Consider the following 15148-nt stretch of genomic DNA (forward strand, 5'->3'; position numbering starts at 1 on the left):
GCTTTATCTTAACAAATAGCGTGAAAGAAAGAAACGACAATAATGTTTAGAGTTTAAATGACTCCTGAACAACTGAACAATTTAAGGAAACATATTAAAGCAAGGATGAAAAAATACTTAGAATATAACGATGGAACGGTTGACTATGTGTTATATGTATTCTAAAGAAAGTGAAACATTTCGAAAAGTGAAGACTTTTGGTATCTTTACTCTATAGGTACCTTTTATACAAATTATGTAAAATGACCGAATGGCTCCACTTAAAAATTAAGAGCAATTGCACTTTGCAACTGCACCTGTAGACTTGTGAAAAAACGCAATATAGAATGATGAAACTTGTTAAATACCAGAGGAAGATTAGGATGCTTAGACTTTAATTGTTTCTCCTGATTCGCGTTCTAGGTAGACTTAATTTTTCGTTCAATCAGTTACAGTAAAGTGTCTAGTATAATGTACAATAAGTTTTCTTTAACAATTATTAACCGTTTTCTATGAAATTGCATTTTTCTAAAAAAAGGCGATTCTGCTCGTTTTGTCCAATACACATGGTAAAAACAATGAATAACGACGCAAACGCAAGCTACAGCATCAGATGCTTATAAGAAATTCTGTCTCCCGATGCAGACGAGCGATTTTTCGACGCGCGATCGCATGTCTAATTTTCTAGTTGAAAATAATAAAGACAGACATACAATAGCGCGGCGAAAAATCACTTATCTACATCGAATCTAAAATGGAATACTTATTAAAATTAAAAAAAAGTAACAGAAATTCAAGTTAAAATGCTCAATTCGTATTTGTAAATGACTTATAGACAAGTTGTAAGCGAATTAGTGTAATTTACTATTATATGGAGATAATAACAGTCGTTTTAACAGCTTAAGCAAGAAACGTAAACGTTGAATACTCTTATTTTATCCTATTATTTATTTTTTGCGACTCTGAATGAAACCTAAGGTCTAAGATAGAAACTGCAATTTCTGAAAATGTGATTTATGTCATTTTAGCTTACAACTATAGATATATCTACATGTATAATATGTATATGTAATTTATTTGTAATTGGTATGATGCAGGTCGCGACATTTATTTGAAGCTTCTAATGTTCTAATATATGATATGAAAAATATGTGTAGATATCTTATAAAGATTAATAAATTAAAAAATTGTACATTTTCTGTATACTATCATTAACAATTCGTTGTAAGAATATGTAGCAATCTTACCATGTGATGTTTTAATACAAATGCCATGCAAGTTGGGTAGTTAACGGTTTAGAAGTAGGATATAAGGAGTGTGGAATATGTACAATCATATTTAACTATAATTTTTTACCTTTCGATCATGTAGTATTTATATTGCGATATTTCATGGTTACATTAGAGCGTTAATCATTGTCACAAATAATATTATTTAACATTTAAAGTTATCTCAGATGTTTTCTATGTATATACACTTGTCAACTATACTACAATTTGAAATCGCGTAATATATTTTCGACATATAATATTTATCAACTACCTTATAATTAAAACTTAGAACAATAATCCTAATTTCGAACAATATATCCATACATTATTATACTTCGTCAAAATTTATTTCGTTGCGTTACCAGAACGTTGAATATATTTACATACATGTTCTGAGCAGCGAAAATCTCGAACACGACTTCCAAATAATGCTTATTATAAATAATTCATCATTTCATGACATCGATAACATTCAAAGTATTACCAGCATCTTTTTGTCCTATCTATACGTATAATTAGCTCTTCTATATAGATTGTTGTCTGACTTGAAATTAGGTAGAAGTTTACAGAATGTAGGTTTCTCAAATCAATTAACGCATTAATAATTTGAATTTGTCTTTACAAATGTGAGATTCACTATAACTGAAAAAATAATTCCAAGAAAATTTAAGTGGCACACCGATTTTCGAGACAATACTGAATATTAAGCTGCTGCTCGGTTCGTTAGCAATCGTTAAATTAGGTCTCTGTCATATGGTTAAAATGAAAAATTCATCGTGGTTGAACGGCGAACGCAAAGCAGTAGAAAAAAAGGAGAGACGAGAGGCAAGTCAAGAGGGCGAGATGGGCCCGAGAGGGGTTGCGAGCCCTCGGTACCATTGCTATCGTTTCACGTTCTTCTCCTACCTCCCTCGTTTTTCTATTCTGTCCTTCATGCTTTCTCTTTCTCTCCCTTTCGTCCTCGTGGTTCTCCAGCACGCTCGCTATCCCCGTGACAAAAGGCCGAGAGCCCCTTGGCCGTGGCGACCGATTAATTCCTGACAAAAGGGCTGCGTATCGCATAGCGAGCCCTCGACCGGCCCCCTAAAACCCACCTTTGCCCTTACTACCAAGGGCACCCTTACCCTCCCTTCTCTTTCTGTGCTACCTTCGCTACCGAACGACCCAATCCTGGCCAGAGGGTGGGAACCACCATGGGTATATAACGTTGGGGTGAGCTATGATTGAGGAACAGTTTCCTTCGAGATTTCGTGGCAATACAGTCTCCAGTTCCTGAAGAATTTCAGTTAACGAGACAGACACTACAAGTGATACACACACTACTGCTCACAGACACTCAAGCGAAACTCCGTTGCTTTTAAGAGAGTGAAGGTCTACTGTGAATCGCCTTATAAGGACACGTGTCGTTAACACGAGCAGAAAGTTCTCTTTTAATTGAGTTTATACAAGAATTAATCATGTGCGACACAAATGCCACGAGATTCTTCAGACCCTGGAGCGTTGCAGAGTCCAGTAGCTTCCAGTCGACAGAAGATACACAGGGTAACATACAAAACAGGATAAGCTCACCAATGAAACAAGACGAAGACAATGAAAGCATTTCGTCAGTGTCCACATACGGTGAATGCAGCACAGGAAGTTCATCTGAACATCAGGTATCTTCTGCTTGTGTCGCCGTTGAAAGAATCAGACACAGAAGCGAGTCATCCGTGGAAGGTACCAGTAGCTCCTCTTCGGTGAACAGCGAGGATGTTACCGCACCAAATAGCCTGGACAGGCTCAACAACTTTGTCTTGGCTTCGCCTGCGATGAGCACCTACCCTATGGCTTCCACACGTCCAGAGGCATCTACACTTGCAGTTGAAGCTAGTTCGTTGATGGCAAACGGATGTCCTGGTTCAACTTCAGTGTATCCCATGGATTATTTGCAGAGACTAGCGTTTCACTCAACTAACACCTTTGGAACTCTGCAAGATAATTCCATGTTGATGACGATGAACATTGGATCAGGAGTTCCACAGGCTTCAACAGTTGCCACAACAGGACAGCCGTTCTGTTACAATTATTCTGGGTTGCCTCATCTTCCCCAAGAACTGTATGGATCGTCTGTACAACAAGCGGTCGAAATGATCCACAGACAAGACGCAGTTGCCAAGCAGATGAAGAAATTAAGACCCAAGAAATTCAGATGCGAACACTGCGACGTCGCCTTCAGTAATAACGGCCAGCTTAAGGGACACATTCGCATACATACTGGTAAGTTTCACCTTGATATTCTACATGCTTGTATAGTTTGAATTACATACGTTGAAGATGTTTTGCTTTTGGTTCAACGGTTAACTGAAATTGATAACTGGAGTAGAGACATTCTTTGGTGATTATTTCGGTGATAGATATCTATTTATTAACTGTTTTTCGTTTATAAAGAAATTTCTTCTATATAATTTACTTGTTTTTCTATTGAAGAGTGTTAAAAATTAATTATAATTTTAGTTAAAGATTTCTTTAGAATCAAATTGATATGGTACCGTTCCAAAACTTGTAGACTCGTCGATTATTTAAGTATTTTATAAATTTTATATCAACAAAATCCAACGATTTTAAAAGATCTACAGCGAAAGACCATAGTTAAAAATATCTCGTATCGTTTTCGAAACTGTTTGATTGAAAGGATCTAAATAATTTCTAAGTTTCCAATTTCGATTTTCGAATACAGGAAGTGACTAGAAGCTTGTTTTCATATCTTTGAAAATTACCAAATATTCTGAAGACGTTAACTAACAACACTGTTTTTTACGTTTACAGGGGAAAGACCTTTCAAATGCGACGCGGAAGGATGCGGAAAATCGTTTACCAGGAACGAGGAGCTGACGAGGCACAAGAGGATTCACACTGGGCTGCGACCACACGCGTGTGTTATCTGCGGAAAATGTTTCGGTAGGAAGGATCACTTGAAGAAGCATATGAGGACCCATGAAAATCGAGATCCATATCGGATGTCAGCGGCAGCGTTGAGCATGTACGGCATGGGACACGCGCTACCACCCCCACACGCTTTTCCTCCATACATGTATCCAATGTGACGCGATCTCAAGAGATAGTAGATAGAATTAGGTAGTATGTTTAGTTATAAGTAGTACAATTTTAAAAATGATATATTTTGGAGCGTATACACCATATTAAAGATAGTATATTTTGGAGATATATTTTTACGCGAATCGAATTAAGAGATTTTATAAGAGACTATTGTATATTTTGATATACTGTATTAACAAATTGTACCACTGTTGTTGCCTTACATGAAGCGTCCTATATTTTTATATCTCGACAGGCGACGCTAAGTCTTTCAAATCTAGTCAAGCAATCGTACTTGCTAATGTAAATATAGTTGTAAATATCAGATGTTTATATTGATGTATATACACGACACAGATTTACGTGATTGACGATGAATAAATTGTTATCTATTTTGACTATCTTGACAATAATTTCTGGATTTTTCATTTAAAACATTTCCCTACTTTTTAAAAGACACGATTCAAATAATTCTTCTCAAAATTTGCAAATTAATACGAGATGTTTACGTGGATTTACTTATAAATGTCGCAAAATAGAATTTCATAATTCCATAATTTTTGTGCAAAAATCAATTTTTCATTTAAATATATTTTTAATTTATTTTAGATCTAGTTCATTCTATCTATCAATAAAACGTTTATTTTTATAAAAACAAATTATTATTTTTCGATCTGTTCATACAGAAATATATAATATTTTCTTCAATGTTAAAGTTATTGCGGATACCACCATTTTCCCCACAATTAAATCCAAGATGGCGTTACCAGAACCCTTGCTGGAGAATAGGGAAAATCCCCTTCCTACGTTATAGGGCGGCTGCAATAGAGAAGGGCTGGTACGAGAGGGACGAGGGTTGCGCCCTTTCGCTCCCTGCAAGGGATGGTTACTGCGTGCAAGTCTATCTCCGCTCCTTTTCCGTTCCCTTTTTTTCGGTTCTGATTACAATACGTTTTTGTGGGACAGTTCGTGGTTGCGTTCATGAATGTTTTGGCTGATCTCAGGGTGGGACTTCCCCTCCAAGAGGGGTGGTGCCCAGATTGCGGGGAGGCAAAAAACTCCAATTCAATTAGCAATCTCCCCGTATAGTCATTGGCAAACTTTCGAATTATATTAAAGTGGAAGTTGAATAACAATACTCTATTATATTTTTTATCCTTCAGTATGGATGAGAGAAGAAAATAAAAAAAATAAGAATATAAATAACCTAGCGTTAATAATTCTAAATACAATAAAACATCGATTAAGTGAATCAATTAGAGGACATGGGTGTTAGTCGAACACTGTTCGTATAAGGGAATTGTTGGATAACAGAACAGTTAACTTTTCTGATGTTGATTGTCACATACATACATTTTAGAGAACAAGCATCAATGTTAATAATAGCAACCACGAATAATGAAGTTAAATATGATTTCTTTAATATTTTGATGGATCCCAAATCTTTTTAGTTGCTAAATGACACAATTCTTTTAACAAATTTAATTTGGTCAAGTTACATTCTTTTTGTGTCTCGTACCACCTCGGTTCTATTTTTAAAGATTGTATTTTTGAATAGCAATTTTTCACTAATGCTGTTGGACTTTCGCTACTATCAAGTTCTTTAATTATTTCATATTTCGTTCCTAATGCACCACACGTTAGAATGTTAAAGTAAATCCTTACTGATTTATACAATAAATTGTCTTGTATATGGGTCGCTATAAATTCAACTCACATGCAAAACGTGTTTATATAACGGACCGTTCAAATAACAGAGAATTTGAATAGTAGAACATTTGGACAACGGGGATTCAGTTAATCAAGGTTCTACTTTAATTTTATTCTTCTACATAACTGTAAAAGATGGTTTACAGAAACACGTAGAAGAGTGTAGGTATTCTACATGTTTTCGTAGTCTTTTCTCCATAAATTCTATTTTAATAAGAAGATCATAAATATAGTTAAATCTATTTACAATTAACTATATGTATAACGATCCATTTGAATATCTATCTGCTTCTTGAACTTTTGAACTTTATATATTCCTGTGCTCTAGATAGTACTATATTAGTTTAATTAATTACTTATAACTCTAAAATATATTGGTGCTAAGTACAATTATTAAAGAAATTATTAAAGTCACTTTAATAATTATTAATTATTAAAGTCAGAATACATTAGATCGTTTGAATGTCATCATACGTTACATTAATTCACATACTATGAACTGCTATTTGGTAAATTGCGAATCTATATGCATTTATGGTAAATTGCAATGTGCAAAAGAGAACAGAGTCCATGTAATACGAAAAGAATATATAGGTTATCAAAAAAATCCATTTTATAATATTTGAAGGCTGAAACAAGTCTTTAATAAGGTCCCACTTCTCTAATTTTGTGTATAAAAATCAGAATTTGCTTATGCATCTGTTGGCTACTAATTAGTTATTAGAGGTAAATTGCTAGAAATCACGCACAGTTAGGAAAGTCCCACTCTCAACCAAATAGGATTACTTAAATAAGTGCGTTGAATTCTCACACTCGGACACGCAGATTTTCGGTAGCATCCCGGGGTAAAGGTAACCCCGCTGAGACATTCGTTCGAGCTCGTTGACACCCTCCTGCTGACCTACAGATATATGACAGCAGGGTTCTCTGACTTCTCTCCTACGACGTGATTCTTCTTATCCTTCTCTTTGACTTCCTTTTTGCCAACTTTTCTAGGTTCTTTAAGGATCAAATTCTTCATGTACTTTTACTTATGTAATTATTCTCTTTCATTTACAAATTGCCTCTTATGTACATGTTATCGAATAAAGGATTATCCCTTCTTTCTCTCAGAATTGCTGTATTTACTAACAAGGATCATCACGTAAGTGTCATCTTTTGATTTTGATGAAACTTGGTATATAAGTATATCGAAAAATACTAGACACATTTTCTTTTTAGCTGCTGATATTTATGTTTGGGGATGAAAATTGCCTCCAAAGTTGAGCTGGAAAATACATTTTCGTGAATATCTCAAAAACTAATGCAGATAGAAAAAAAATGGTAAATGTATAAAATGCATAGTTTTTTATAAACAATAAGATGACGTAAACGAAATTTGAGATATTTATAAAAATATATTTTCCACTCCAACTTTGGGGGTGATTTTCACTCCCTAAACATGAATATTAGTAGCTAGAAAAAATACGTATTTAATATTTTTCGAAGCTTTACTTGTGTACCAAGTTTCATAAAAATTGGAAGATGACGCTAAAGTGGTGTTCCTTGTAAGTTGACATTCTTCTATTTTCTAAGACTGTTTCTTTTACTGTCAATATTCCACTACTTATTAAAGTCTATTAAAAAGTTTTGTTGTAACAGTGTATTGTTATATATTACTGAACATGTATTCAGTAACAGTCATCACTGTACTTCGCCTTTCATGTCACACTAATTTAATAACAGATTGCTCTTCCTCATTCACTCACTCCTACTCTACGCGTCCCTCTATGTATCTCCTCGAAACTCCTTTCCCCTTTTCGTGTCACTCTTCCTCGCATCCGTACATGTATCCTCTGTCCTTGTGACCCCAAGTTCGGGACATCCTGACGCCAATACCATAAGAGAAAAAAAGAAATACGGAAGGTTTCTATGGCCATGGTTAAATGATCGCTTAAATGTGGCAGGGATTACAGGGATCCTCGACCTCTTTAATCTCGGATTACACCAGCCCTCTAAATCCTCTAGCCAGGAGTCGACAAGGCGGTCGGTAGATATGCCATTATTTGTGTTCACCACAAAACAAACGGGTTGCTTTATGACTAAATGCAAGGAGTGACTTTTCGACTACGGGCCTGAGAGGATCACCCTTTTGTCGTAATTTTTATTGGTTGTGTAAAACTTGGTAATTTTGTCCTTCTAAGTATGATGGCTCTTTGAATGCACATAGTATTTAGATTAAAAGATTTAAGAATATATGTAATAGTAACGTAATAGTAATCAAAAATTTTTTAGTATTATAATTCTTTTCAGCAGTATATTTATACAGCACTGATGTAATGGAAGTTTGTTACGTTTCTAAAAGGCTAGAAAATTTCTGTTGACTGTGAGTGCTATTACTTGACAATATCAGGAACATTTTCCAAAGGATGCGTTTTCAGTTCGACACCCCATGGATACCGTTATGAGTTACTACGAAAAGGAACGTATCTGAGGGAGCAGGAAGAACACCTGGTGTGAAGACATCATTACTTTTATTTCGCATGATTCAACGACTCGTCAAGAAAGCCAACACTTGTTAATACTCAACGTGTTAACGATTAATTTCCTTACAAATAAATAAAAGGTGATGATTTCTTTGAAGAGAGTTTAGAAATTTTTAGGGATTCTAAAGTTTTGACATTCTATAAATTATAAAAACTAAGATAAGGAGTATCAAACACGAATTGTTAAACGTGAAAAATCAGAGAACAATACATATGTTAAAAATGAATGACTTGCTTCAACTTTTCGGAATTTACTACACTCTGCCTTAGAAACGTTAACCCTAGTTAACATTTTATTATTTTCTTGATCCCCAACGATATAACTGTATTTCCTCTATGAAGTTACAAAGTTACAGTTAAAAACGTACAAGATATTTCGTAACGTGTGAACATCGATCACATGCAATAGAAATGAAAAGTGTACAGTAGAAAAGTAAGTGCACGCGACGAATTAATTCAACGAATCAATAATTCTGTTGCTGAGATACAGCAGAATCGTAAAGAAATTTATAATGCAGTAAATTTTATATCAAATCGATGCCAAGCTTGCATCGATGCAGGAGACAATCATTTTGAAATGATATAAAAATTCTTAACGATGTTCACACGTTACGGAATATCTTTTACGTTTTAGTCTGTAATTTTGTAATAAATCATTTAATATATTATAATATATTATATTATTATATATATTATATAACATCTTTTTCTTATTTTTACTTGTAGATTAAGCTCCTAAAATATTACCGTTAAAGTAGGGAACACCCTGTATATTGTCAATTCGATATGTGTGTAATTTGCCATTATCGATCCAAATACAAACTATCACAGACAGTATCAGAGGCTTTCTACATGCTGGTTGTCATAAAGGGGATCGATTGAACTGATTTAAGCTCATTGCAAAGTAGAGTTTACATAACAGACACCAACGTCATACACGCAACAAGAAACATTAATTATAAACAAGTTTCTTTATGTCTCCAGATTTTTTCATTTTTCTGTCATTCCTTACTCTCATACTTCTTCCCTCCAACGCTTCTGAGCCATCGTTACCTGCAATACACTCCTCCCCAGGAGTATAGCACCCACCGCGGGTGGTCCTGTATATCGGAATGTTTGCCCACGTCATTGTTGCGTCTCCTGGCACTCGATACGTCTCACCATGGCCTGGCCCCGTTTAAAAAGCGTTTAGTCCCTAATAGCTGTCTCCCGCTCGTCGCCCAGTGGCCTTTGCTCGCGCTGGACCCCGCGTCAGGACGCGTTCAGGTGCCTTTTACGCGACGAGCATCCTCGCGCTCACCAGGATGCACGGCACACCCGGGGCGCGTTGACTTCCTGATATATGGATCGCTCGACGATCTACCGTTCGAATTGTCCCTGTTGCTTCTGTGCCATTCGCTCAATACGCAGGGCAGCGTCGTTGCTGGCTGCTTTCAAAGGAGGAGGTCAGACCGTTTCCGTGAGAGGTGTCGTCTTTTGCCAAGAGGAGACGTATTAGAGCTAAATATTTTGTAAACGAAAGTACGAGAGTCACGAGACTCCCGTGGTGGCACACGTATGCACACTGTTGGGACTTTTTGACGCGCCAATTGTGTGAAATTGCGTCTTTAAACCGTATAATGTGAGATATGTTTTTTTAGAATATCTATACAGTAAATACGTTGAACATTCTTGATAATAAATTGCATTCTTATTGCTCTCGAAGCTACTTTTAGTAGTTGTAACAAATCGTTTTGTGAAGGAAAAGTAAAACTACGGAGTTTGCCATTTCTACTAATGTTACCAATGTTATCAATATGTTTTATTAAGGTAAATGTCTCGATACCTGGACACTTAAGATATCACATGTCCCAATAACTGGAGAATGTAAAAATGCATGTTCCAACGCTTGAATTGCATTTCAGTAGCTGAATGTATTATTTTTCCTCTTTTATTGTTTGGTATTAGGTAAATTAGAATTTAAGATTAAAATTAAACTAAATTAGTGTTACTGTTCAGATACCGGAATATCAGCTACTGGGACATTTACCTTATTTACTAATGAGAAAGTATTTTGTATATAAATAATTATGAAACATTCACTTGAATTATATTGCAAAAAGTATAGGATCTCACTAATATGAGACAAAATTTGACAAAAGATAACAATAATATTAAAATAAAAGACCTCATAGGATAATTATTAGTAAGTACCTATACGGTGAGTTGCATATTTATTTAAATGTGTATGTTCAAAATGAATATTTCTCAGTTAACTGTAAAAACTGCTACGATGCTTTTTCATCTGCTTCAGTTTCAGTATCTATGTTTAACTTTGTTCAACATTCTTAATTTGAATATAATATATAATATTTTTAAAATTTGTATGTAGGGTATCTCAGGACGAAACTGGGTAACTATACTAGTATGTTCGTAAGCAATTCTGAATTAAAAACGCCATATGCACCATGGATCTTCATTCATTCAATTTATTTAAAAAAATTTATTTTCCGTAGACTTTTTAACTGGAATTGGAAACTATAATTGTTTATTTCTCACACATTTCTTGACTTTCTTACTTGTATACATATTTTAAAGATATTCAAACAGAAACTGACATCTTGAAATTTACGTAGAAAGAAACAAAGCGTTATAAATAATTTTTTCAACAATAGTCAGCACCTTGCAAACGAATGAATCAAGATTCATAGTGTCTTATGACCTCTTTGATCTAGAATTTAGCATGACCTACTAAACATACTGATAAAGTTATTCGGTTGCCTTCTGAAACACGCAGTAGGTATATGAATTTAATAATCTTTCATGAAGAAATTTGTCATTCACGGTATATAGCTGGATATAGATGTATAGAAAATATACACATGTAACAAATATAGAACACTTTTGGCACAATTACATATGTGTTAACAATGGATTTCTGTTGCATATCCCAACTACATCCATAATCATTCTTCAACAATAAGAGGGACAGGGAATTACATTTTTCACCGTTTTCAGACGATCATTATACAACCCATCGAATAGACTGACTTTCTCAGCCCTCCCACGATAGCTGGGATTCCTGAACAATTTCGACGTTAGGTTACACGCTTCGCTGGAACTTCGTTCGCTTCTTTGCGCTCCCTTTCCCGTTTTCGTAGATCCTCTTCTTTTTTTCTTAATTCCCTGACATCGAAAAAATGGGACCTCGGTGGGCGGGTGACCGTTCCCGATGCTCGGAAAGAGAGTGAATGGATCGATGAATCGAGGTGTCCATTCATACACGCACCTGACTCCTGACTTCGGTCGTGAGAAGCGTTTAGAGGATTTTTCAAGATCTTTTCCTTCACGCCTTGCCCCTCTCTTGATCTTATACAACGACGCTAAGAAAAGGAGTCACGAAGATGTTCTTCTTTCGGGTTTTTGCTTGTCGAGCTAACAGTTTAGGGATGTGTGTCAGATCTGGGAAAAAGTGGTCGCTCAGGACACCTAATTGTCTCGTTCGATAGTCAACTTTGGTTGCTTGGTGTTCCCTGAATTTTCAAAGATTTCTGTATGAAGATGCTGTCAGTGGTCTCATAGACAATTTCTATGTGCTTTTTCATCAAGATATATTATATTTTATTGGTATTTTTTATCGAGTTTTATTTCACAGGAAAACGTATGATTTCAGTGTAACCATCTCTGAGTTGCTAAGATTGAGTATAACATTATATCGATTTCATTAAAAATGTAACACTATACATACATGTAATGTGCGACACTTGTTTGACGATAAAATATACGAGGCTGCAATTAGTTAAAACTGATAGCAGCAGCAAAAATTTATAGACTTTCAGATGAACTAGTTATATCTAGCTAGATATGACCATTCTTCAATGTATCTACCCAATTTTATTTAACAGCTAAAATATTTGAACTTTCGTATGTGTTTTCTGATAAGAAATTTATTTCTTAAGAAGTATTATAAGGTTGCTTCAATGATAAACTGCACATAGATAAAAAAAAACAACGAATTAACTATCTTTTTAAATAAGAAAGCTAAGGTAACATTTAACTCATCGATTTGCACGTAATTGCGTAATCGATTATAAAAAGTATTCAAAAGCTAGGAGGTTCGACCATTAGTGACATTCTTGAGATCTATTCATCTCCAAGTAGATCGATGAATGAGCGCTAAGGTGTCCACGCCCAAAAAGGGCGCGTTTGGCACCTGTCGCCTCGTTTCCTTGACGCAGTTAAATCCCATCGATTCTACAGGATATACCTGGTCCGAGGCAAATTGCTTGAATGGAGCCAGGATTCTGAATGCTTTTTAGACGGGCTTCTTGCTCCGGAAATTTAATTTCGCGTTTTGATGCGATAATTGAGTCTCGAATAAAGAGAATGGTCTCATCATGTTCTCCATTTTTTGGAGAATTAAATTTTTCTAAAAACCAAATTATATCACGTGGGTGTGTGATGATGTGAACCGTGAACTAGAGAAAGAGTGGTTTATCATTTACTAAATTCGATAACAAAATTAAAGGGGCAGTAATTGTAAATTTCTGAGCTGCTATAATAACGTGGAAAAATAGCGTGCAAAAGTATTTATTTAGGTTAATTTTAAAGGGAAAACCTCTACCTTCATATCTACTTTCACAGATACTTTGATATAGTAGGAAACAGAGTTGAGTGAAAAAGTGAAGATGTTTCTTTTTCCAAAAATTGTACAAATTTAAATTGCACTACCAAAATTAACAAATTTTTTGTGATTTAGTTTATAACGAATTTAGAAATGGAAAATTTTCCAATAGCTCCAAAAGTTGATATATGATTTTTCGTCACCGTTTTATTGCATTCTGAATGAAAATTGTGCCACTGACATTAGAATAATCCTTATACACCACAGAAAAGTTTCACGCGTGGACTTGCTTTTTAGTGTGTCAGGTTTGCATTTAGCGTTTTTAGAAACGAATATTACACTTTTGTTGCTTTATCACTGATTGACATTGTCCTTGTATGAAGTGCACTGCTATATTAAGTCTTAGGGGATATTGTACCACAGTCATAAAAAAGTATCTTTGAATGTTAACAATACTACAGAAGGGTTTTACAAGTTTTGAAGTTCGTACAACCTTTTCATGCTGTATCTCAAGTCAATTTGTTCCGAGTAATTTGCATTTATTGTCCGTACAATTTTCAATATGCAATAAAACGGCAATAAAAAATTATACTTTAAGTGAATCGATAACTTGAAGAATAGTACAAGTCTAAAATTAGCCATTATCAAATAATCATAAAAATATATCTGATCCCCAGAGTCAAAGTGCAAACTTACAAAGAGAACAAGAGGACTTAATATACGTTGAGACAAAAACTACAAAATTTGGTTCTTGACCTCGTACTGTTCTTGAACTCACCGATTCAATTTTGCTGTCGAGTATATTATAAAATAAATATGTTTTAAATCTATCTAAATAAAAAATCTATAAAATACTGAAGTCCCATCGCATACTACAGCTTTTCACCAAAATAACAAATCCAATGAAATAATTCCAGTACTCAAAACTAACTGTTTATTGCAAGTTAACATATCAGTTCCTTCACTTTTTTTTCCTCTTATTACGCCGTCGAGATCTGCTGCGCTTCTGTGGTTTAATTTTCACAGGTACATCTGCGCATTCCGGCGGTGGTTCCACAATTTGAGGCGTTTGGACAAGCTCACAAAATTCCATACGTTTCTTTAGTGACCACGGTCTGGGCGCTTTAAACTCAAGGTCGATGTTATTGCCATCTCTGCCCTTCCTTTTCACTTTCAATAGGAATATGTTTGGGTTCTCCTCGCGCTCGATCAATTTAGCTTGCTTTTCTTCTTTACTATCTTTGTCATCTTTACGGGAAGGTGGAGATCGTGGACGAGGAAACAAGGTGACTGTACGATTGCCAGAACTTTGAGCTTGATCTTGCTCCTCGTCTTCCGCGGGAGGTCGAGAATCTTCGTCGCAATCGCATGGGGGGTCGTATTCTGGCCGAGGAGGCTCCTTTTGCGTTCTAATAACTAACCGATTGTCGTTGAAAACGGCTTCAAGCTCCTTGTAGGGAAGTCCCTTTTCTGCAATCTCTGACCGAATCTTGCGCGAATCGAGTTCTGATGAAGTGTCTGGTTCCGTCGGGCAACATTGAGGTTCTTCGATTTTTGGAGTTGAGAGAATCGATCGTAGACGGGATTTTTTGAAACAGGGACCTTCAGAATCAGTGTATGTTGGGGTTGTAATTGAAACCTTTTTTCTGGAGGCGCAGCAAGGAGAGCAGGGTGGTTTCTCCTCCTTGGGGGGACAGCCACACTTGTGAGTCGCCACGATCATCTTTCTTAGCTTTTCTGTTTTCCAGTCATTTTGTTAGGCATTCAGAATCTTGAAGACTTGAATTTAACATGATGAAGAATATTAAAATTCCTCCTAGGTTATTAGAGGCGACGCCATGGTGGGACGTTTCGCTGTGTGCAGCTTGAACGTATCTGAATGTTCGAACAATGTGAAGGAATCCCTCTGCAGAATCGATTTCAAATTCATCAATGAATCCTTTCGACCCTTCAACCTTGTAAAAATGTATTTCGAAAAATATATC

General features: G+C 35.5%; 1 protein-coding gene across 1 annotated transcript; it reads right to left on the reverse strand.

The window, feature by feature from the left end:
* Positions 1–14124: 14124 nt before the first annotated feature.
* On the reverse strand, positions 14125–14886 carry LOC143183298 (uncharacterized). The gene has a single exon (XM_076384822.1). The coding sequence runs from the start codon at positions 14884–14886 to the stop codon at positions 14125–14127; it is 762 nt and encodes a 253-aa protein (XP_076240937.1).
* Between the last annotated feature and the right edge of the window lie 262 nt (positions 14887–15148).

This window comes from Calliopsis andreniformis, chromosome 9, assembly GCF_051401765.1.
Source record: "Calliopsis andreniformis isolate RMS-2024a chromosome 9, iyCalAndr_principal, whole genome shotgun sequence".
Lineage (NCBI taxonomy): Eukaryota > Metazoa > Arthropoda > Insecta > Hymenoptera > Andrenidae > Calliopsis > Calliopsis andreniformis.